The sequence below is a fragment of the Protopterus annectens genome, chromosome 9.part0, assembly GCF_019279795.1.
Source record: "Protopterus annectens isolate FY-2018-M chromosome 9.part0, PAN1.0, whole genome shotgun sequence".
Classification (NCBI taxonomy): Eukaryota; Metazoa; Chordata; order Ceratodontiformes; family Protopteridae; genus Protopterus; species Protopterus annectens.
The window spans coordinates 489,885,989-489,913,002 of NC_056743.1; the positions used below are offsets into that span (position 1 = coordinate 489,885,989).

Below are 27,014 nucleotides of genomic sequence, written 5' to 3' on the forward strand. Positions count from 1 at the left end.
GTGCAGTTAACCATCCAGTTATCCAGGCCATGTCTGCTAAGGTGTAAATAGCTACCCTACCTAATGTGGACAGGGTGCCCATTCCACTGTAGGTTGATTGTGTGGGACACACATCTGAGCTGCCAACAAGCCCACTTAATGTCACACACCAGGTTGAGGGTGGGTGTGTGTGTGTTAATAGAGTGGAGCATGACTTGTACACATGCAGCAGTCACAGCAATGTGGAGTCCGTGACTGCCTTGCATGCCACACTGATGTCACCCATGATGATTATGTATTAAACTGGATATAGGATTGGCCTTATAGCCTATCGGTGTGTGGTAGATGTTTGATGCCCTGATATTCCCTGGTGGAGAATCTCTGTGATGTCCTCAGCTACTGCATGTGCTGTGTGATATGAATGATTAACAGGGGATTATGCACATTAATGTTCCTCATCGGGGGGAATGTGGGAAAGTGTATACCCCATGTCCCATGATGACATACCCTTATGTATGACATGGGCCATGTAGAAGGTTTATCTTAGAATGAAAGCAACATTGTGTTGACATGTCATATTGCCAAAGACTTGTGTCCACAGCACCTTCATGACTGATTGTATGCCTAGGATGTCATTCATACTCTAGTAATATGTGGAGATGTCACTCTCCCCATAGAGGTTCAACTGCATGTCCTGGTATGTGGCCTGAGGCCATGTGTCTGGCAGTAGTCATGTATCTGTGTGAAACCCTCCTAGGCAGAGGTTCACATCACTATGGAATCTGTTGACGGCACACAGCATGCAGTCATCCGCAGACATGGTTGGACATAGGCTAATGGCTGTTGCATGCACCTCCGATGTGTACATCACACATAACAGAGGCCCAAACATGAACAGGTTACACCTACGTATGGGTTAACTGCATGTGGCGCATTTCCCTGTGGAATCAGTGGGTCATGTCACTGCACCAGTGTGCTACCACTACGCTAACATATGGTGTGATGCATACTTGGGAGGGTTATATCCATAATGGCCATGTGGGTTATACTGTGACAATTTGTCCAGCTCAAGGTAGGCATTCTGCACTGTCACCTCCCTGTCCACGCCTTTGGTGACTGTGTCATAGAGGTCACCTGAGTGTAGCAGACCTGAACCCTTCCTTGACAAAGCCTAAGCACATGTAATGGAGTATGGCCAGGGTGCACATGTCCTTGTGAATGGGGTTGACTTGAAACTGTGCTATGGACTTGCAGAATTGCCTGTTTGTGCTGCTAGGTAAATCATGTGACTGAGTACAGGATGCCCCACCTTAGTGTAAAGGGGTGAAAGTGGTCATTCATCAAACGAATGGCACAAAGGTGGTACTCGGTCCTCCTTTCAATACAGTTTCTTATGGTGTTGCAAGGTTATGTTTGGAGTTAGGTAGGATGCATCTTGTGATGTGATAGGCTCCCATGGCAGATGTCTTCCATGAGTATTACATGGCAGTGGTGGCCAGTTCTCCACATATAGGAGATGGGGGAGTTACTGTGCATATGCTGATATACTGATGTGGAACACAGGGAGGTGAAGCCTACACCAACTCTGTCAGGTATCCAGTATTCTATACCAACAGAGCCGCTACCTGTGCTGTTACAGACATATATGCAGTAGGGGAGATGACTGTCTGTAGTGGATGTAGACAATATAAGCACTGTGTTTTTTGTGCAGGTTTGCAGGACCAATCCCATTCTCATGTACATGCTAAGGAGACATTGCCCCAGAATGGGCACCTGCCCCTATTTTGTGTCTGACAGAGGTATGTCTTCCCTGTTATGGACAGCATGTATTGCACATGTCCACCAGACAAGTGCACATATCCTAGCAGAGGATGATGTAGACCTGTCGAGTATACCTGACTACATGCATCTGTACAAATGCACCTATAGCACTTGTGTGTATGTGTGGATATTGGTGTCAGTCCTTAATGAGGGGTTGGGGGCTGTGAGGCTGTGTAAACCCCCCACAGAAGGATGTATTCCATGTCAGAGGTGTATGAATGGCTGAGCCTAGCTAGTTTGGTATTGTGGGAGATGGTGACAGAAAAGGTGACTGCATGATGGTTGCTTTGCCATGATGGATGACACTGACCTTCACCTCATGTGTGCGTGTTCCCTGGCCGCACCAAGGTGTTTGCACTTTCACTCTTGATGGCTTCCTAGCCATTTCTGTGCTGGCATAGATATGTCTTACTATGCATGTTAGGGTAGTTCAAATGACCCAGGATTAGGGTATAGACCCAACTCATACAGTTGATGAGGTCCATATAAGCAGAATGGGCTTCCTGGTCATATGTGGTGGCTGATACCTAGTTGTGATATGCACAAGTCTGTGTTGCCAATGGTGAAGTGCCCCTGCAGTGTCCCCTGTGCACGTTACTACCTGTACAGCATGGATGTGTTTGTGTGTCCCATATATATGGAAATCGCATGTTCCATGGCATTACTGGCTACACTTTGCTTTCTGTATGTATGATAGTATGGTTGACCATGTAAGGCTGGGGTGCTTTCTGCAGCTTGGAACAATGGTCTGTGTGAGTGCATAGATGTCTGCTTGCAATGAGGGCAAAGTCATGTGTACACCTCTAGCGTTTAGCAGCATGGCCTTCAATGTGTGCTGTACTGACACTTGTCTGTTGGTAGTGATAACTTCACCAGTGTTACTAGTGGAGTCACTATGGGTCTGATGAGAACCACTGCTAGAGGCATGAAGACCAATGAAGACAGATGGAGGCCATCTCTTGCAGAGCATCATGATCTGTGTACCATATCATCCCAGACTCTCAGCTACTGGAGAACCCCTGGAATATCACAGGATAGATGTGCACATGTTAAGGGCAATCAGTCCCGGACTGTATTGTGGCATCCATCTGGGTGACAGCATAATGCTGCACAAGTCTGGGGACATACCTGCCTAGGACACACAACCAGTGTGCTCATTCGTATCACTGCATATAGTCCAGTGATGTACATGTCAGTTCAGGTCAGGCACCCCAACATGTACAGTGACAGACCCATGACAGTACTTGTCGGTAGGCAGCAGTGAGTATGCAATATGCCCAAGTCTGGCAAATAACACAAAAATAACTGTGACCATCCACATACCCAGCCAGGTCAGAGGCACACCAATGCCTCCCCACTGGAGTCCTCTATGTGTAACATGTTTGACATGGGCTCATGCCTGTGTGGCTGTGGGACACAGGTGTGTGGCCATATGTGATATGTGCTGTAAATGGCTGTGGTATTCATGTGTGGCTTTGCCTCAGAGATTCCCCTTGTTTGTGGATGTGTATGTTGAGGATCACTGCAGATGTTTGTGTGTGTTGTGTAGGTGTGGGTGCTGTGTGAGGTGTACTGCTTGTGTTGACAACCTATTTGGGGACAGATATGCAGCCTTGACAGGCTGAGCATGGACTGCAGGCTCCTACAGTCATTGCATCTCTCACTCTCGTTGGTGTTGTCTGTAGATGGCTGTCCATCTACGAGGCAGGTGCTACACAGTGCAAGGACACCAATATCAACTACACTTGCAGGGGAAACTGTAGGACATTGTCCAGCCATATAGTCCAGATTCTGAGGGAGGAAGGCCAGGGAGACCAGAGGGTTGGGCCTATAGACTAGGTGAGTAGGAGCCTGACACCACAGCAGTCCATGTAGACAAGCCTATGAACAAACAGTAATAGGTGCAACAGCTACAGGCAGTTCAACACCTCATAGCACATGCAGCAAGTAGCAAGAAACATCAGGATCAGGGGGCCAACGTATGCTGTATTGTCAGTATGTTGCTGATACCCACAGACAATGTCCAGACAGATGGTGGTGGCATGATGTGGGGGTTAGTGTGGATAGTGCTGGCAAAAGTGGATGTGCAGGGTCTGTACATAATGGTGAGCAACGTATGCAGTCCTGTGATATGTTCCCCTGTTCATCTTTTTCAGGTGGGATGTACGGATAATGCAAACTAGCCATCTCAGAAGCTGAGACCGCTGCAATTATCGATGCCCTGGGACTCCATCACTGGATGCTGTTAAGGAGCCAGCATAACCAGCAACAAAGCACTGTCCTGTGGGAAGACCTGGTAGCAACAGTGAATGATGTGGGCCACCAAGACAGGAGCTGCAAAATGGTCCGACATTGTTACTGGTCTCATACACCATGCACAGCAAAGGGCTACAGCTGTGGCCAGGGACCATGCTAGTACAGGGGGAGGGCCTGATATACAACCACCACTCTTAGCCACAGAGGTTTTCCTGGCAAACCTGGTGTCAGCCACCAGTTCTCAGGAAACCATCAGTACATTAGTCATGGTGGTGGGTGGCACAGAGTCCATAGCCAAGGATTGTCCAGGTAAGCCTCCAATGGTCATCACGTTAATACTGTAGCATTCATACTAGCAGCCTCTGCATACCTGTACACATGTCAGGTCAATCTGCATTTGTGTTTGAGGTTTATTAATGCACACATGTACACACATACTGTGAATGTCAGCAATTTGGGTAGTATCGCAGCTTGTACTGTACAGGTTGACAAATGCACGTATTAACCTGCACCACTGCCATATGTGTGTGCTCTGACACTACCAATCCCCCACAACTCCATAGGTACCTCTGGTGTGGCTGGGGAATATCAGCCTGTAGCTGGGGAGTGTGGAACTATCATGTTATGGCTCACCTATACCTTAGGCATATTAAGGTCTGCCATTTTACCATGCACACAACTGTTAAGAGTACCCATATTGCAATATGTGCATGTTAAGTTGTGGTGGGGTTCACTGCAGTGCATCACACTGGTAATCACAGTAGCATATTTGTAAGAGCTGTAACATATTACTACATAGTTTTGAATAGGTGCAGCCACTGTGCTATACAGGGGTGCATTACTATTGTGTACATGGCTGCAGTGTGTTAGGTGAAGGTTCATCACATACTCAGACTTGTCAAGTATCTCAGAGGTGTATAGTACTAGCAACATTAACTGGACATAGCTGCACTGCATGTTGTTGGGGGCCTGTCCAGAGCATTTCTGTTGTGGTCTGATCATGTGCTGTGCATAGCATCAGTCAGAAAGTGTAGTCTGTAGAATCCCTTTGTGGCACCTCACGTGTGTGTGTGTATCAACAAACATTACAGTGCAGGAATTAATGTAGTCATGTTGTCTTCCCCTCACAGGTGACCATGGGGGTTGGAGTGTGTCCCCCTTACATCCTGAAGTCATTGTCTCACCAGACACTGATAATGGTGGCCACTGTGAGGCACAGGTGGGGTTGTTGGATGCTGAATCTGTCCCAATGGTTGACATCCCACGTCCTCCCACAGTGTCCCCCACACACAGTCAGTATACCCACACATACCTGGTCCCCAGCACCACAAATATTGAGCAGTGGGATGGTGGTGGCATTGAACAGGGTAGTGTGGTGCCTATGGCATCAGTGACTGTAGACACTAGCCATAGCCAGAGAGCTGGCTAGGTCCTCCACAAGCAGATTGACGGGGTGCTTGAAGGTGGACTGCCACCCATCCAGCCCCTGTCAGAGGTGTCACAGCACATCACCTGATGCAGGTTTTGGTCCGTCATGGAGGCACAGGCACATTGTGAATGGTACACCAGACAGATGCTCAGAGTCATGTATGAAACACTGCCTGGCATGCATGACACCATCCAAGGAATTGGTGATGCCTTATGTCATTTTGCTGATGTAGTGGATAGACAGTGGAGTGAGACATTGTCAGTCCTTAACTGCGCAACGTCTGTGCTTGAACATGTGGTGGGAGTAGGGCATCAGACACATGGATGAAGGTCAGTAACATCATCAGCTGAGAGCCCACGTGGCCATGCACAGTCACACTCCCGTACTGGCAAATACGACCAGCAATAAAAAAGGGAGGGTGCTGTCCACACCACAATGTTGCAGGTCATGGGCACATGGTCCTGGGCATTCCCATGAGGAACACAGACCCAGCAGACACCGGTCACCGTCAGGTAGTACCACCACATTTGGCCTTGGGCATGATGGTGCCACTGCCACTCCTGTCAGAACCAGTTTCCATGTTTGTGGCTGGAGACACACTACACATTCTGCCATGTACCATCCACAGCTATCCAACAGTCTTGTGTAGGGCTACCACATGGCTTTTTGTGTGCGCATGCACACACACACAATGATAGGCAGATGCACTCAACTCCTCTCCATGGGCCAGCTGACCAGCACCCCTCCAGACGCACACACATGCTGTCAACTGTATGGCACACCCTAGGTCTTTGCCAACCCCACACTTCACCCTGTGCATGTAATGATACCTGTGTCGTATCCCTGCTATCCGTACCATCGATGCAGGAACATGCTTATATGTGTCTGTTGCACAGGGTGAATATAATACAGGTAATGGCAGTGTGTAGTGTAGTAGTGTTATGGCCTGTAAGGTACTGTCTGCTAGAACTTGTCATGCGTACACATCAAGGTGTACATACATTTGTGCCATGATGATTTATTGCTGTTAGTACTGCTGACTGACTGTTGTCTCACAGACCTTATTCTGTTTTTGTTCCAGGTATCAGTGTGTGTAAGTCATGGTGGGCTGCTGCCAGTACTGCAACTGAGGATGGCAGAGTGGCAACACAGACACCTTTTCACTGGCAAGGTACAGCTGTGTGTGTCCATGTTTACATAGGTGTGTATGTGCAGAACAGTGTGTGAGGGACAATGGGGGAGACAGCATACCTTGCATGCATACCCCTTGACACAGCATGCTACTCTTGCTACATGTCACCTGGGAGTTCCATAGTATCACAGGTTCATAGGTATAGAGGAGGTTACTACAATACTGGCCCTGGATCCCTTAACAGCCGATCCAGTACTGTATCCCCATCAGAATAATCTACCAGGATCTGTTGCCCCTGCCATTGCTTGAAACACTTTGAACCCCTGGGACAGATGTTTTTTTTTGACATCCATTCAACCTTGATGCAGTTGATGAGGGTCTGTATGGTACTCTACATTTTTGCGGTGTGCATTCCTGACACAGGGCAGCCTCTGGGAGAAAAACCTGTCTCTAAGGCTGTTTATTTTGCTGTGTCATATGTGATTCAAGCTTGTTGTGCCAGTAATGCACACAGAGTTATACTGACATACATGGAGCAGCTGTTGAAGGACTGACCACAACCTTGCTTTCTAGACATACCACAAGCCCACCTGTGGGCAACCTGTCCAATACAGAGTGGTGCAGTACTGATTTGAAGCTGTGTGCATGGCACAGGTGTTGAAGGCACTGGATACACTTTGTGTGTTTTAACATAGCCTTACCATTTGGTGCAGATATCTGAATAGGTACATACCAGACCAGCCATGCTGCTAATGTCTTGCTGTACTGACTGAAGACTATACATAGGTAATGACCACCTTTTGTCTGGATGCAGTCCCTTTACCTATGTGGTGAACCATGTCCAAGCCTTTTCTGACCACGTACGCTACTTCATGGGTGACTGCAACAGTGTTATCAACCAGAGTAGCCAGGTCTGTCACCAGGCATTTATGGTTGTGGTGTTGATGTGGGAAATAGTGGGTTCATGACCTCGCTATATGGTACGATGGAACTGTTTTTGCATTCAGCTGGAGGCCAGGACTGGGCCATCATTCCATACCTGCTGTATGACCCCATTGCAGTGTGTTAAAATTGGTTTGTGGGTCAATGACAGACAGCACACTACTCTCAGTTACCACAGCTTTGGGCAGTACCTACATATATGTGGGAGGTGGAGGTTTGTATTCATGCCTTCATACATGAAGGTCACTGTAGTTGGAAGCTACTCACAGGACATACACATGTCTACATATGGCACACACATAGGCAACACAGGATAGGATTGCCACCTTATCAAATGTGGAATGTGGGACACGTCTTGTAGTACTGTGATGCTTGGCAAGACATACCATGACCCAAGGCAAGTGCACGAGACAGGACTTCCCTTTATTTGCCAAATATGACTGCTTATTTGTGTCACATCACCATAGGTTATACTAGTTCTCATACCTCATACCAGTAAGGTTTTTCTGATGTGAAGTAACTGGCTTATGCATGCAGTAGACAATCTTAGTAGATGCTTGTTGTCCTACACTCTGGGAACCTCTGTATTGTTTGTGTCTATCACAGGTCACACCTGGCTTAACATGGACTGCAGGGTGGGACAGCTGGTGGCCATAACCCCACCTGTACCGATATCTTCAGAATGTCCTGCTGTTTGCCACATATTTTTGTTACATTTGCCATAACATTGTGGTTTTCTGGCAAAGTTGTGTGAATTCATTAAAGACTGATGTTACACAATACTGACAGATATTTGCTTATCAGACTTCATACCCTTCAGAAAATGCATGCAAATGCACAACCTGTTATGCTATCCCCTGTGTATGTTTGTCAGTGCAATATTTAAAGATTGACCCTAATATGTGGCCTTTGTCCCACTTTTCTGTACGGCTTTCTACAGATGCCTTTCTGCAAGGGTCGAGAGGTAGGTTTGTGGCCATAACACAGGCCCAGTGCTGCAAGGGGGTATACATATGTATACACACACCCCACTCATGAACCACCCTTGTTGATAGTAGATCCCCTATTTGGCTAGTTATACATATGATAGCACAATATACATAGTACATGAACCACAGAGGTTATACAGTTTTGCATGGCCTGCCACTACTACTCTGGCGTTAACAGGGTGGCACAGGCACACAAAATGGTATAGGCATTACACACACACAGGCAAGACAGTCACACTGCTACAGAGGATATGCATACACAGACACCAGTATTGAGATTGCAACCCCTACCTATCTAGTAGCATGTAGTATAGTGCTATGTCCTTAATGCATATGCCATGGAGCTGATATACCTTCAGCATACCACTCAACCTGTTAGAACACATGTGGACAAAGCCTTCAATAATGGGATCATACAGGCCCAACAATAGGGACAGGTTTTACATATTGCTCTTACAAACATAGATAATTGATAGAGGGACCAGTTTCATATTACCATTACTTTTCTAAAGGGTATGACATCTGACATTCAGATGTCTGTCATTATTGTCTGACTTAAGATCTTAATGCTTTCCCAATGACTGGCCAGGAAACCATAAGTTTATGACACACACAAACTGTATGAGACAATCATCTGAACATTCTGCAAAACTGTATACATTTGAGAGGTATGGCCTGCAGAGTGTGAAACAGTGCATCCAAGGTTGATGACATCAACAGGCTCTGTCAATTATTGCAATGGGGGTGTCCCGATGGTGGAACAGGCCTAAAAAGGGTATAACCAACCCACACACACAAACCAACACACACGTGCGCACATACACGAGTGCGCGCGCACACACATGCATACTCACTTGGCAGTCTTGAAATTAGAACTCCTACCTATATAGTTTATTATACTATAGAGCTACATATATATCACGTGCACAACAGAGCTTATATGCTTGCTAAGTGTTCAATGCTGTATCTAAGGTTGGCGACATCAACTGACCCTGTCAATTAATGCAATGGAGGTGTCAGGGGGACAGAACAGGCCTCAAAATTGTATAACAAACCCACGCACACTCACAGTTGACAGTCTTGAGATTAGAACCCCTACCTGTCTAGTTTATTGTGAGCCGCAGGGCTTATATGCCTATAAGGTGCCCAGTGCTGTATCTAAAGTGGATGACATCAGCAGGCCCTGTAAAGTAGGGCAATGTGTGGTTTACTGGGTGATACAGGCCTCAAAATGGTTTAACCTACAAACACACACACACAGAGACATACAGATACACACAAAGACACAGACAGACACAAAGACACAGACAGACACACAGTTGCAAGTGGTGAGATTAGAACTCCTATCTAGTTGTATGCACTATATTACTACATAGTTATTGCATGGACCACAAGGCTCATTTATGTTAAGAGTTTCTGATGCTGCTGACAGGTGGGCCACTGTTGTGGATGACACTACTAACAGGCCCATAAAATGGATGACCATTACACAGACAAAGGCTTGTCGGGCATATGTATTTTGCTGTAAATGTAATAGATACAGAAACACACACACACAAGGCAGGTGATGTGAGATTACAACCCCTACTTCACTATTAAATAATGGAGCTCACCTTCATACTTGCATGTGCCACTGGTTACATCTGGTGTGCAAATGGCTGCAGCAGTACTTCCCTACATGCCTTTCAAAGAGTCTCTCTATATCTCTCTCTTTCTGTCACCCCCCATCATGTCTGCCTGTCTATAATTGTTATGTGTGTGTGTGTGTATATATGTATGTATGTATATATATCTATATCTATATATATATATATATATATATATGTATGTATATATATATATATATATATATATATATGTATATATATATATATATATATATATGTATATATATATATATATATGTATATATATATATATATATATATATATATATATGTATATATATATATATATATATATATATATATATATATATATATATATCACACTCATCAGATGCAGATATATCTTATGTGTGCCACATACAGATAGCTGAGGGTAATCCTGTCTGATGGGGTGGTGAAAGACAATTAAGGTGCACATAGCTGTGTGTAAGCAAAGGCATATATGGACAACACAGCTCAATAAACAGATATGGGTTTAGACATGGGCTGTACTTCTCTAATTGTAGGAGCATGCCCAGTATGACCTTCAGTAGTAACAGTGGGACTCCAGTCCAGAGCTATCTGTAGTCCGGTCCAGGATTTTTTGTGCTATAGCTGATTGGCTGATAAACCCATGTAAACAGTTCAGCACCTCAGTGATATACTGGCTGAGGGATCTCCTGGCTGTATGTTATCCTTATTAATGGAGTCATATCCTGGGCTGGGTACAGAATGCATTGGACTGAGCAGAATTTTCCATAATGTGGGGTATATTCTACATAGCACTGATTTCCTGGTATGTGAATGGCAGATCAATATATAGAGTAATGTGAGGGAGTGCTGACAGACATTTGTTTACTGACTCCATACACTGCAGGGAACCATGTTACAGCAGAAACTGTTCTTGTGTGCACATTCTATGTTTGTCTGACAAGTGGTTCCCCCTTCCTCTTATGTGTCTCTGTCCTTCTGTTGTCCAGTCACAGCCTTTGTCTACAGTTGCTATATATTTGTAGTTATGGTGTGAGTGGGGTAGAAGTCATAACATCACACACAGAGTTACAGGCTTACACCTCTGACTATCTGTTTAGTAGGTTGCCCATCATTGTCCCTCATACATCTGCTGTGGTCCTCAGACTGTTTGTGTTGCACTATTATAAGGCAACATGTTGGCCATGGCTCTCAAACAGTTACATACAGACATCTGCACAGGCCCACATATAACAGACAGTGGCCAAGACATGGGGGCAGGCTCTTGATTTTGCCCTTCCAAATGTAGACAGAATGGCTTTGTATGAGCTTGCATTTACTTATGGGTATGAAATCTGCATCTCAACGGTCTGTCATTGATGTTTTCACATCAACCTTTATTGGTTTACAAATAGTTTGCCAGGCAAATACAGTGTTATGACAGGCATAACAGATATATGAGGCATACATGTGGACATTCTGTGACAACCTTTGTTGTCAGTATAGACACAGTAATGTGTCAGCCTTTATATCCTGCCACTAGACTGACCTGTTATAACCTGCTGTTCTACTAGACACTGTGTGGGTTACACAGAGCTGTGGTACTGTCCATATGTCTGGTCTCCTGTCCCTCCATTGTCCAACTTTCCTGTAGTAACAAATAGACTTCTGAACAGTATGTACAACTACTACCATTGGTGTAGATGATATGCAAAAGAGTTGACACAGCCAGTCTTGAGCCATGGACCCTGACAACCACAGTACTGTACTTAGACCAGTAAGCCACAACAGCCACTAGTAAGTACTGTCTACTTCCTGACACTATTAACCAAAAACATAAATAGCACATTGATGCCTGCATACTGTAGAAATGGAAGAAATTATTAAGTTGATTGTGACAGCCCTAGGAATGTGTGGTGCTGCTATTACTTTACAAACATAAATGTTACTGCAGTTGTATGTGAACACAGGTGTATTGGTGGGCATTCCTCTCAACTGTACACATCTTCACAGACTGTTCAGATGTTTGGTTCATGCTTTGGGTTCATGTTTCATAACACTGAGGTTATATGGCAAATAGTGAAATAATTTAAGACTGAAGTTAGAAAGTAATGACAGACATTTGAGTTTCAGACTTCTTGCCCTTCAGAGAAGTCATGCTACTGCAACACCTGTTACTCTATCAACGTTCTATATTTGTAACAGCACTATTTAAGACATGTCCCTGTTTGTGGACCTTTGCCCCGCATTTCTTTATGGCTTTGTACAGATTTATTGCTGTATTGGGCATGCAAAGCATCATGGAACTTATAAACATAGACATTGGCAACCTTCAAACACTGGACCCCACCCAGTTTGGGTTCGTGAAGGTCCGAGCTTGTCTCCTGAACATGACTAACTTCTTTGAATCAGTCTCCAGAGCTGTGGACGAGGGTAAGGCGGTCCACACCGCCTATCTAGACCTCACCATGACCTTAGACACCATCCCCCACTCCGGAATCATAGATAAACTTACTAAGCTGGGCATAAATCCCTATGTCACTTGATGGGTTGCCATCTGGCTTACTGACAGAACACAGACTGTAAAAGTAGCCAACTCCAAGTCCAGCTCCAGACAAGTGACAAGTGGAGTACCTCAGGGGTCAGTCATGGGACCATGCTTGTTTGGCATCTACTTCTCTGAAATACAGGCCAACACTAAGGGACTCTGGCTAACTAAGTTTGCAGATGATTGTAAACTGGGAGCTATTTGATATTCTACAAAACGGCCTTACAGAAACAGATGCTTGGTGCCAGAGCCATGGGCGCGAGCTTAATGCCAAGAAATGTGCAGTTATCCCCTTTCTGAAAAAACATGTACCCATGAATTACCACATAGGTGGCAGTACACTAAACACAAAGTATGATGGCAGACTTAGGGACACAGGTGGACAGTGGTCTCACTTTCGATAACCACACTGCAACAACAGTCAGGAAATCCTTCTAGGAGACACACCTCATCAGGAAGGGCTTTTCATCCAGAAAAAGGGAGGTCATTGTCTCACTGTACTCATCCCTCAGACCCATTATAGAATACAATGCCCTGTTTGGTATGTACCTCACAAGACATCTGCAACAGCTGGAAAAGCCGCAGAAATGCCTCACTAAAAGAATCACAGGCCTAAAGCAGATGCCCTATGCTGACCACCTAAAAAAACTCCAGGTATACTCTGTGGCATATCGTCTACTCAGAGGCGATGTCTGCTTAACGTATAAGGCCATGTCAAACCCTGAGCTGTTGGACATACTCCACTTCTAGAAATCCCAATCCCTCAGAACCATATGATCCAGGGATCTAAACCTTGTCATCACAATGAAGAAAACATGCTGGAGGGATAGGTTCCCGCCCCAGAGACTCCCTAGACTCTGAAATAGACTGCCCATACATGTCAAGCAGAGCGCCTCCTTGGCCCTCTTCAAAAGGAACCTTGACAATTGGATGGGAGATAGGAAATTCACCCCAGGGATCACGTCAGTCACCCTGCTAGACAGGGGTCCAGGGAAGTAAATATTGTGGAAAGAAATATCCAGGGAATTGTTATGGCTAGGCTTGTATAGGCCAGAGGGCCGATAGCCTAGTACCAACCTATGAACCTATTTTAGAGGTATGCATGGAACTCCAACACTGACATCCATGGATTTGTCCTATGACCCCACTGTTTAGAAGTCCCTCGCATAGTGCAGTGGATTTTGCTAGCTTACGCCCTACTACATATTGTAAGGTAGCCAGTATTTGGGAGAGAGTTCCTGTTGTCCCACATGGCTGTCCATTGTCTGCTGCTATCCCGGTAACCCACTCCATTCTAATGCACACATGCAGCTATACCATAAATATGCTACCACAGTCTACTACCCCATTCATTTACTGTTAAGAAGAGTGACTTACCTTGTGCCAGCAGCAGTTGCGAGGACAGTGCTTTAGGGCTGACTCTGTTGGATACACACAGTACATAGCCTATACACGGTAAGGTATAGGTAGTATGATGTGTCTGACATCCATTTTTCTGTGTGCATGCCAGTCGGAGTGAGATGCCAGTCCCTGGGCCCCTAGGGTGTCAATGTATGTGCTATGCATTGCCTCCTTGCCAAGGCCAGGGTGTACTGGGCACACCTACATCTGCCTACAGGGACAGGCTGAGGGGGTTCCTCCTCAGAGTCTCCCTGTGCCTGTGGGGACCTTGGCAATGGTGGGAGACTGTCTCCCCCTTCCCTGTGATGTTCCTGCAACAGCTATTTCCACAGGATCATATTGTGTAGCATGGCAAATACTATGAACATGTGTGCACATGTGGCTGGAGAGTACTCCAGGACCCAACCAGATATGTCAAGCAAGCAGAACCATTCCTTGAGCAGCCAAAACACATTCTCTATGATGTTCCTAGTTTGTGTGTGTGCCTCATTATGACATTTTCAATTGGTGTGTGTGCATTTCTTCTGGGTGTCATCATCCACAGTTCCAGTGAGTAGCCAGCATCCCTCAGTAGATGGCTGTACAGGATGTCCACCCTGGCAAATGCCTGGCACCAGCTGTGATGCATGCCAGATGTGGGAGTCATGATAACTGCCAGGGCTGCCAGCACACAAATTGATAATGCCCTGGGCATTGCACACAACCTGGCAGTTGGAGTGATATCCCTTACGGTTGATGTAGCCTCTACCCTCCTCACAGAGTGGTGCTTTGATGTGCAAATGTATGCAGTCTATGGCACCCAGTACCTCTGGGTAGTGTGCTACATGGTGGAAGAGACGCATGTTGCTAGCCCTCTCCTCAGGGGTGCTGGGGAAATAAATGTGCTCACTGGCATGTGTTAGCATGACATCCAGGAACTGGAGGTACCCTGGATGTGGATGCCTGTGAGATCCCCATGATGTCCCCAGTAAGTCTTTGGAAAGCACCTGTAGCTAGTATTCTTAAGGTTACACATACCTCTTTCCACTGGGATGGGTTCCCCTCTGTTGGCTCTGGGTCTGAGGTGAGGCCGGCAGAGCTTGGTGAGTTACTGTGTTATGTCCCTGTCTACCCTGTAGTGCTCCACTATCTCTAGCTCATGTAGACCCTGAAAGGTTACCCTGGGCCTGAACACTCTTCTCCTCCTCAGTCTGGGCCTATTGTCAGCATCATCACTGACCTCAGCCTGTAGTGCATACAGATATAGCAGAGCAGCAGCCCCTACCATTTTGTCAAATTACCAAGTGTGTACTCTAATGGTGCATAGTATGTGGGAAAAATCAGATTGAAGGGTGTATGCATACTTTATACTGGCATGGTGCAGATACAGCCTGTGTGATTGGCTGACTAATACATTCCACCTGATAGGTATATCATTGAGGGTTTGAATGGGCCAATGTGACTGGAATAGGGCTTATCAGTCATTTATGCTTGATTGGCTTTCCCAGGCTATTCCCCCTTTTTTCTTTTAATTTCTTCCATTGCTAAGCCCCACAGAGCTCCATGTAAACTCGCAGAGCTAGTGTAAACATTGCTGAGCAGAAACAGCCCTTCCCTGTACATAGTCATGCTTAGCTTTTCTTTAAGCAGCTAAGCACAGCTTAGCAGCCTCAGACACCCCCTCCTTGCTTAGCTGAGCACAAATAGATGCCGCTGATCTCCAGTCTTACACAAACTCTGACATACACCCTTTTCCTGTCAGCTGTCTCTTCCGCCTACACTACAATGGTTCTAGACCTTACACAGTTAGTATGTGCAGACATGGTGGCCCATTTTGCTAGTCAATAAACTTGCCTCATTTACATACACCTAATTGCGTATACCCTAGATACTGCACTATACCAAAGCCTATGTTCTTAGCAACTACTATAACCTTCCATTGTAGGAGTCCGCATGGTGGCCACTATAATGTAAAAACTCTGAATACCTTTAAATATTTCAGTTTTTCTTTTTTTTTCTTTTTGCAAAATAGCATGTTTGTGCATTGCTATGAACCACTTAAACGTGGCATGTGTGTTAAAAAAAGTTTAATTTTTTTTACATCACTGGCCATAGTTTTGGCCATTTGCCTACTGCACCTTTTACAACCTTTTATTTGGGCTATTACAGCCCAAGTTTAATGTTGGTGCTCCAGTACACGGTTAGTAACTGTGGAAATTTTTCAGCCTTACACAACACCTACATGGGTGCCTTTAGGGTTCCTGGATCACAAAAATCACCTAATTTGCATGTTTTTTACCAGAAGATGAGGTGATTTGCATTCCGCGGACACCTCCGTGTCCACACAGTATTAGGATTCTTGTGCATGCCCCATGCCTTGTTTCCTGGATCACTCGGCAGCCATGTTCCACGTTTGAGCCTTACCACTATTTTTACATGGAAATTCGCTTCATGTAAGCTTTAAAGAATCACCCCCATTGCCTTGCCCAATCCACCTTAACATGATTAGTGTATATGGGCACACAGGCTGAGCCTGTCACTACTCTTTTATTCCGTTTAAATAGTTCATCTTCAAAGTACAGTTAATTATTGTCTAACACAAGGGAAATCAAGTCACAAATTAAATTAATCTTATCTGATAAAAACTCAGACTTTCATTGAATAGTTCCAAATAACCTAAATACTGATTTTGTTTTCAAACAACTTTATTAAATTTACACATATGACAAATGCAACCTTACATTTATATAAATGAAAAACATACAAAATGATATGACTTTAGTTGCCAACACTTTACATCACAGACACCATTGAAACAACTGAGGATTTGAAACCATCTTAAACGGTTCCACTGTAATGTCCCTTTCTGGTTTTGTCATGTATAAAATATCTGCAAATACAGCCAGCTTTTCCTGACTACCATACCAATTATATCCTTGAATTTCTGTGCCCCTTATTTTCTTTGCAATGGTTCTAAATATAATGCAAACAATACAGATTTCAGGAAAATGGTTAACATCAGTAGTAAGAAATCGTATCTCACTACTCCATAAATGTGGTTTTAGGTGACCCAAAAAAGTCCCAAGAGTCTTAAATGTAGTGTCAGATCATAGATGGATTTAAACCATCTACCAATCAAAAGTAGCTATGGGATATGGTTGGATTCCTGGGCAGCTACAATAGGTCGAAATTGGGGGGTGTAAGATACCTTTCTGAACTTTTGAATGCTATCATCGAAGGTAAATTGACCTACAAAGCAAGCATGTCCAAATTATACAAGTTAAGTATAAATAATTTTAATGCAAAATTTGGGAACCTTTTAAATAGTGGATTGAGCGACTCAGTAGATGGTATGAATAAAATTGTATTACTTAAATCAGTTAGTCAAATTTCAAGTTTATACTGGAAACTTTGTGTGGAAAGATGTACATAGCATGTTTGTTACCCCTATAAAATCTGTAACTTTAGTAAAATGGCTTCCTCATTTTGTTGGAGATGTTATAAAAATGTAAAAGCTGACTGAGCAAACATTTCTGGATTGTGAAAAACAAAATGTATAGTGGGGAGAGATAAGTATATTTTTAAGGGCTTATGATCTGATGATTGAACTTTAACTAGATCAGTTATACTAATAAATGTCCCACTTCCCATCTGCAAAAGTCAAACAATAAAAAATCTGGAGTCTCCTGGCAGCAGCTAGAAAAGTTATTACAAAAAAAAAAATGGAAATCGAACTGTTCTTACATTCAGTGAATTTTTAAATTTAACAGCAATATTATATAAAAATGAAAAAAAAAGTGATCAGAGGAAGAAATATAAATCATAAGACTTTTAGTGGTTGGGATAGCCTTGAAATGTTGCTATTTAAATACCAAGACTCAATTCCCAGTTAATAATCATCCCATCTTCATCAGAAATAGTAGGTATGGAATTAAGTTTTTAGCAGCAGAAGGATTAAAACTACAGCTTCTGGAACAGGTTTAGGAAGAGTGTATAAAAACTTAAAGACTGAAGGACTTAATACATCAAATCTGCCTTTTTAAGGGCAGCTGGCTGGCTATCAGGAAAACTGCAGGCAGTAACACATGCACTTATCCTAAAAAGCTGACATAACTGAAGGAATGGGTGCAGGTTCTTGAAAGTCCTTCTGTAACAGCTCATAGTATTTTCCAAGGGACGGAGAAGTCTGTGTTCTCCCACTGAAAACACCGGCACTTTCTAGCAATAGTCTTGGAGAAAAACTACTCCTTACAGGGAAAGTCAGAAATTGAGCTCTCCTCAGATTGAGTCCAGTCAGAAATTTGAGGAAAAAACCCTGCATCTGTCCCTTCAACCTCTTGTCTATATTCAAAACCTTGAGCATCTTCAGGGAAGGAGGTATCCCTCTATTTTACCAGAAACTACTTTGCAAGAATGATCAACAGTCTGAATTAAACCCTGAAACAAAAATAGTAAGGTACTCCATTCTAAGGAAATTTGAGGAGTAGATAAATTCTTTGTTTTCTGTTTATTTTTCACAAAAAAATGGGAACAAAAGCATTATTAGTGGCAGCAAAAGATTACCCAGGGATAGGCACAACGTCCTGACAAAACAAAGAAGCCTGCTCAATACCATCTCCCAGAAACAATAATGGTTCTCCTTTGCCCACTGAGGGGACCCCAACTGCTGGAGCGGATGTGGCTAACCCCAATGTCCATAGTGGCTGTAGGTGCTACACCAGAGGTATCTGAGGTAAAGGATGAGTGGTCTGAAGTACAACTAATGGTAACTGCAGAGAACTCCACCTGCAGCTAAGGAAAACTGACAGCTTTTTCTTTTTGAGTATGGAAGAAGGACCGACAGATTGCACAGTGCTCAAACTGAAAACTGTGCCTCTTTCCCTGGAAAACAAGTAGCAAACACCCATAAAAAGAATCTTTAAAAGGCACTTTTTTCACAGAAAGTAAAAAAGCAGCATTAAAACACTTTACCATTCCCACAAAATAAAACAATTTCAAACAACTTTTAAACTGACAGGAAAAAAAGAATGCTCTTTTTTAAAAGTACAGCAGTCTCCTAACAGTCCATTAAAACAAACTCCTAAAGAAGAAAGTATTAATAAGATTATTAAATGGAAGTTTTTCCCCAATAGGGGACATATGGCCAGCAAAGGAGCAACACAATCCATCTACCTTCTAAAGCGTCAGAATAGTGTACTGTTTAGCAGCAGTGAACTCTGAAGGGATTGGTGCCTAAACTTGACTTTTAGTTAGCTCAGCTTCTTTACAGATGTGATAGGCAAGCTGCACATTTCTGTGTCACACAAACACAAAGGGAGAACTCTCCTAAAACAAAGAATCACTGCCAGTGGGCACACAGAAACCACAATGGTAGTGATTTTCAATGTAAAACAGCCATTAGCATTTTGATCCTCAACATCTTGTATTTCTCAGGCAGTTGATGCTTGGGAAACAATTCCTCAGTGACATCTGTTAAAGTCATATGATAATAGTGTCTTGAAACTGATTACAATATCCTAAGGGTTAAGGGGCAAGTTTCTTTGTTGCATGGTACCAGTCATTTCAGAAGGAATAAATAGCATTTCACTGAAATAGTGTTGCTTTAGCCAAACTAAAAATTGAGAAGTAAAACAAGGAAATGGAGTAGAATTATATATGTATGACCTGTTATGTGTCTATTTATTATACTTTTTTCAGTTTTTAACTCAGGGTAGAACTTACATGCTACATGACAGCCGCATATTAATTGGTTTATGACACTTTGAATAAACATTTATATACAATATACTATTTTAAATTGGATAGATTAAGTAAAAACATAACCTTATTTTTATTGTTTTTTTACTGTTGTATTTATAGTTACAGTTCTGACTCTTGTTTTTGGCTGTTTCTATAGGGTACTGATGAGGGAGATGTGGATAAGAACAAATGCTGTACACTCTGCAATATGTCTTTTACATCAGCAATAGTGGCTGAATCCCATTACCAAGGCAAGATCCATGCCAAGAGATTAAAGCTATTACTCGGAATAGAGCCTCCTCTAAAACCAACAGGTAGGTCATGTAATAGACATCAGCCATATCTGCATGTGTGAAATGCCTCAAATCATTCAAGCTGTAGGTGTCTATGCCTGAAATGTTATTCTTAAAATGCTGATGGACTTGTGTTCTGAGTAAAGACAACGAACTATGATGATGGCACACAATGAACAAAAGTCCTTCATGCTTTTCATTTTTTATAGAACATGCAGATAAAGTAATGATGACAAACTACAGTTGTGGAACAGACAATGCATATGAAAACTACAGCTGTTTTGTTGAGACAGTTTGTAGAAACATAAAAATGCTTTATAAAAGCAAAGGAAGATGGTGAAGATGACTGTGTTAACAAGAAACTCATTATTAAGCTAGTGGATTACATGGAAGTGGATGGTATATTTCAACAACACATCTGATTAGTTTGCCAAAAAATATTGGAAATCATATTCAGTGTAATAAGTATCTCTTTGGTGGAAAATGGCCAAAGTGCTAATTACATTCAAATACAAAATATTAGCGTACTAAAGCATGACTGATCTGCTGTCACTGCAGTGTGTAAAACATTAAAAAGCTTACCTGTTCCAAGTGCATCCTGATGAAACTGCAGTTCATTTTTGATGTTTATTGCATGTAATGTGGCTTCAAGTAAAATATTAGAGACAAAAACAAACTGGTGGTAAAAAATGCAAGTTCTGTTAAGTATCACTAATGACAAGTCATTGCTTACAGTGCATAGGTCCATTTACTGATCACTTTAAAAAAGTGTGATGCTATAAATGCTTTAGCTAATCATGTGCTAGAATTGGACTTGCAACATAGTTTTGTTTTTAAAGTAATGGAGGTAGTGTTTAACAATCCCACAGGTGGTGATTTAAAGAATTATAGTGAAGTGAGAGAGAACGTCAGTGGATTTTGAGGTTTGGAGCTGAAAGGAAACCTGGCCCCAATGACAGGGTTTCTTTAAAACCCATTCTAAAATCAAGGGATTTACTTAAGTGATAATTGTTCATTTTAATAATTGATGACTGCTGTTTTACTATATAAATGTGTTTTGCTGTGATGTTATTTGTCTGAAGAAGCACTTTGGTGTGAAAGTGCTCACCATCTGTTGTCAAGGTTTGTTTTTATTAAAAGAATTAGCTTTGTCTTCTGGGATTCCTTCTACTTTTTTACTTGCATAATTTTGCTGTTTTTTGGTCTCCCAGTCTAGCCTTTTGGAGCTATATTGAACTTTTTTATATTTTACAATCTCATCTTTTAGCCATCTACAAAGGAAATACAACTGCCTAGCCATGCATGTGATTTTGTACAAGGATATCAATTTCAGGAGTGTAATGAAACATTAACGGCACATGAAAATATGACATTTATAGTTCTCATGTCCACTGATTACCATCTAGAATGGTCTTTTGGTGCAATAAACAATTTTTAAATATATTACCTCTTTTCAGAAATAATAATGTAGGTATAACTTTTTTCATGCAGAGTTACCTCAGTTTACAATATGCCTTCATTACAGAGGTCCCATTACAATAATAATAAAGACAAATCTGTAAAACATATATAAAAGCTGATGAGGAATCTGCGGTGGTGCAGCGGTAGCATTGTTGCCGCACAGCAAGAGGTTCTCCCATTCGATTCTTGGCTGCAGCGCCTTCTGTGTGGAGTCTGCATGTCCTCCCCGAGGTAGAGTGGCATTCGAAAGACATGTGTAGAATGGGCATGCCTTCGCTGAAGATTGAGCATCGAGCTGGCACCTCGGCACCCATAAGAAAATCTACTGCCAATCATTAGCGGACCAAAGTTCTGCTGTGGCGACCTCTAACCAGGAAAAGCCGAAAGAAAAACATACATAAAAGCGGATTCCATTTAGAAAATGCAAAATAATACTTTACGATGTAAAGTGAAAACAAACGTGACTGGCTGAACCATGACAAGTTTAATAATCATGACATTCTGAAAAATGTGTGGCAATTTTTCAAATTTAACGGAACACAGAGAAAGGCAGCCGAGTTACAAATCTGCATCAATAATATTCGAGGCCAACTTGTTGCTGCATTACTTTTCAGTATTTTTCATATATATCAAATAGTCTGACAATCATTCATTTCATGGACTATTAAAAAAGGAGAGTTTCCAGATTTCATCTGAAGGCTGGTTTTACATACAAATCCGTTTCTTTTGTAAAGATATCTTAATGCAGACATGAACCTAAGTGTGAATATACTTATGCATTACTTCCTTCTCACTGTATATAATGTTCACATAGATTCATAGGTTCATACTAGGCTTTCTGCCCTAGGGCATTTATCACCCATTTTAAATGAATTTGGACTGGGATTTTATTGCAGAGTGCTGATGAGGGATGAGTAAGAGACTATACACTTTTGGCATTTAGCTTGAGGCCATGGCTCTAGCACCAGTTATCTGTTTCTTGCAACCTATCTAGTGACAATGAGGTATTGTATCAAAGGCTTTTGCAAGGTCCAGATAGGCTGTGTGGACCACCGGTCCCCAATATTTTATGAGGTCCATGATGATCCTTTCCATAGCTTTGCAGACCAAGAAGGCTGAGATTGAACAGTAGTTTTATGTTTGGGTTTAGTTCTTCTTGGAGTTCATGTAGGATGCAGCCTGGGACACAGTCTGGTCCCATCCACCCAGGTTCCAAGAAAGCCTCCTTCTATTGTATAGTTTGTTTAGAGGATTGGGTCTTGGCATTCCTGAAGGTGGCTGAGGTCCCATGTTGGTGATGATCAGGTCCAGTATTTTTCCCTCTTGAGAGGCAACAAGTTGTTCCATAGCATTTGGTTTATAAATGCTCGGTCTATGTTAGGGTAGTTGAAGTCACCCAATATAATGATATTTTCCAGTGGGTTCATGGGTTTGTGCCACCAACCTGGAGGTGTGGGTATCTTTGACTAAAACATGGTATGAGGTATAACATGGTAAGGGGTGCTCTCGGAGCCTTGAACCAGGTTTCTGTTACTGCACAGCACAGAGTTTTGAGTGCATGCATCTTGAGGTTTAGACTTCTGGCTGAGTAGCATGGGTTTGTCTTTTCAGCCTTGCCTAATAAAGGCACTATGGGGGTGCAAGAGCCTTTGCCAATATCCCAGGGATGACAGGTGCAAGAAAGCATCATGGCTTGTTGAATGACACCAATACTTAAGCCAATTGTTGAAATTGATCATCTTGTCTTCAGATGCTCAGCCTGGGCTACATGCTTTCATGCAGTCCACAGGCAGCTCACCATGACCTTCTCACACTGGCTTTGTGAGCTGTGTGTTGCATGCTTTGGAAGTCTCTGCTGCTTAGGCAGATTTTCCAGTTTGGCTATATGGTTGCATTGGAATTTGTTGGGAGGAGGTGTGTACATGAGGCAGTTGTAATATTGCCTCAAGATTCCCAGATTCACCATGGACTTATAATTGAAAAATAGGGCCAATTTTTAATTTTTAGTGCTGACTTATATAATTGCTTTAGTGAGCAAGTGCCAGGCTTTAGAGTGGGAATGGGGTGTTTATTTCTAATGTTACATCACGGTAGGTATTAAACAGAGACATGTGTGTGCATGCATACATCAGAACACAAAGGACTCTGGAATACATGAGATATCTTGTATGGTAGGTTTAGAAAATGATTGTCAAGACAAATGTTAAACCAAGTTCCCTGATAATACAGTACAAGAATCTCTCACAAATCTGACCCCAATATATTCCACTGGCTTTAGCATTGTAAGCGACTTGCATGTGTTTCTACTAAAAAGGGATTTAAGTAGGTTATATAGATTTACTTGACATCATAAATGGCTGTATTCAAGTTCTGAGGCAACATTTAATCTTGCATTACTTTATTTATGAGGGTGATTATTTTACACCTCAGTGAGGGTGTTATATAACAAATGTTTCACAAAAAATTCTCCCTCTCTCTCTACATATATATATATATATATATATATATATATATATATATACATATATATATATATATATATATATAGATAGATACAAACACACACACACCAGTATTCCAATCAGTGTCAATGAATCGGATCTGTTTAAGTGTTCTTTTTTGAATGCCTTCAGTGCAATTCAGATACATTTTTATATGAAAAACAGAAAAGTATATATTACCTGTTGCCTCTATTGTAATTTCGATTTTATGAAATTCTCAAAAGGGCAAAAGCACTCATTTCTTGTTTTTACTTAATAAACCATGGTATAAACAAGCATTACAAGCTTGAATCCTAATTTCTTATAAAAAGAAAACTTTATGGACCATTGTTGCAATCACTGTCATTGAATGTGATCTGTTTTAACTCCTCTTGAATTGATGCCTTTGTTGTAATTTATATGGCTTTAATGCGGTAAACTGAAATATATGTATTACTTGTTAATTATAACATAATTTAGATCTGATGAAACCCTGGCAAGGTTGCAAGCACTCAATTATTTAAGCAACCAATACCAGCATGAATCCTGTTTTCTTATTTTTAGAAAGAATGCAAAATGACCTCAGAGATATATCTATTTTAATAATTTGAATGCAGATGTCTTTCTTGTACAACTAGACCCCCCCCCTTTTTTTTTTCTTGCTTTGTTCTTCCTTAAGGAAAAAGTGTGCAATACCCTTAAGGCTGGAAAACATTTCCTCAATACTAGTCGGTAAGTAAATACATATGTATGTGTGTGTGTGTGTATGTATATATATATATATATATTTATATATACTTTTTCCCAATAGTTTTGATAGAATTGGCTATATTTTACAACAATGAATTTTTCCAAATGGCTATATGCAGTTAATGTTTTATTTTGTTTTCTTTTATTTTAAATATTTTGATCTGGCAAGAGCTCTTTTTTTAACCTAGAGGATTCATGTCAGTCAGCAGTATTATTTTCAGTGATTCTAGATTGTGTATGTGGTGGATTTTGTTTATAAAGTTTTTTTTTTTTTGTAGTAAATGTGATTGAGTGAAGCCTGTGTTGTATTTTATTATTATTTTTTTTTTTTTTGCTATTTTCAGTTTATAGATTTACATTTGGGGGGCTGTTTTACATGGGCTATAGTATACTTTGCATGCATCATTTGTAAACATTCTTCACTTTTTAGCATGTAACATAAATGTGGTCAGTTATGGGGAATTATATTCACTGCTAAAGAACCAGCATGCAGATATTTAGGCATGACAGTTTTAACCTGCAGATGAACCTCTGGTGACTTCAACACAGAAATATTTTTAAATCTTTACACAATGTATTTTATAAGTGTTTCCACTGCAATCCTTATATGGGATCCAAAATGAGGAAAACTATATATAAAATACACAAACACATACAAACATGTATGTGTACAAACTTGCAGAGAGTCTTTGAAGTTAGAATACCAATTTCTCAAATTTTTAGGCTCAAGTTTCTCATATGTAATTTGAGTACACACACACACTTGGAACCACCAGTACAAGTACACATACTGCTGAGAAGCAGATGTACAAGCAACACACCAAAAACTAGAATTCCACAAAGTCAATTTATACAAACACCCCAGGATTCAATAAAATCTGTGTAGAATCCATGTAGAGCCTACACACAATGTACCCGTGTACACGGCCATGGTTCCCTCTCTGTAGCACGCCATGCATATTAATCATGGAATGCTGCAGAAGGAGAGCATAGTAATGACAATATTGAATCCATGTAGGCAGAAGTGTTAAGGCAGGCCAGCTGTTTTGTACATTGTGAAGTGCCCTGTAATGTTCCCTGCTGCTGTTGAAATGTGCTGTCAATTAATAGTTTGTGTTTTAAATTTCTAATTTTTTTTTAATATCCATTTGGGCAGCATGGAGTGCAGCAATGCCAAGCCATGCATACACAGACAACTGACACCTGCCAGACATCTAAAAATAGAAACTGGATTTAATAATTTATTTCTGCTTATGTTTAAGCCTGTTTAAGTCTGTTTTGAGTGGCATGCCATGGTAGCTTAGTAGTATATGTTAAGGTATACTATTCCAAGTAGCTAAATGGGTAAAGTGATGGAGTAAAGCTTCATAGGTCCTGGGTTCAAGTCCTAGCAGACATACCATTTGTTTAATGTAATGTTTTTAATTACACAAAAATTTACATAACTTTTACATTTGGAAGAGCTGTGCAGTACTAAGCACTGCTTAAATGTGATTAACGGCTACTGTTTGCACATTGGTAAGCTTTGCTAAAACCTCAGTTATGTGAGTTTTCACAATGCCCAGCTCTGCTTAACTGGTCTGCATGACACTAAGTACGTGGTGTTTTTTTTGAATATTGCTTAATGACATGTAAGGGCAAGAAAACAGCCTATATTAAGGGCAATAGGCAGGAATTCTGCAAAACTTGTTGGCGTCTTTCTGTCAGTATGCCAGGCCGTGTTGGAGAGAGTACACACTTTTGGGTGCAAAGATGGGGTGGGGCAGGAGTCCAAGGTTTTTGTTGGGCTCCTGATACACAGTTATGAACCTAGGCTGTTTCCAGGTGATTACCATGGCTCAGAATGTAAGGCTGAGGCCAGAGATTGGTTTGGTCAGGGACCATACCCAGTGCTATTGTTATTCCCTGAACTGGTGAGTAGTATCGTCACTATGATGACCTGAAGCTTAAAAAGAGGGAATTTTGGACACCTGGGTCCAAGATGCCAGGGCTGGGCATACCCCCAGGCATATGCAAGCATTTCATCCAGTATTTTACTAAAATGCAAGCTAAATCTGTACAAAACTGGTATGCATAATGGTGTGCTTCTCTCCAAACAGCTGCAGCAGAGAGGACTCACAACATGCAATCCCATGCCAAGAGCCTGGCCAGGTTGCTACGTTAGTGTGTTAAGTATAAATATATTATGCTAACTATAGT

The 27,014-nt window shown here is 42.0% G+C and overlaps 1 protein-coding gene across 2 annotated transcripts in view; it reads left to right on the top strand.

Annotated features, from left to right (window-relative positions):
• Positions 1-27,014, top strand: part of ZMAT4 (zinc finger matrin-type 4) — a 2,083,697-nt gene that overhangs the window by 821,406 nt on the left and 1,235,277 nt on the right. For both annotated transcript variants that reach the window (XM_044083036.1, XM_044083037.1), the window contains one exon: positions 19,989-20,145. In XM_044083036.1, the coding sequence (XP_043938971.1) occupies positions 19,989-20,145 (157 nt within the window). The remainder of the gene's footprint in view (positions 1-19,988; positions 20,146-27,014) is intronic.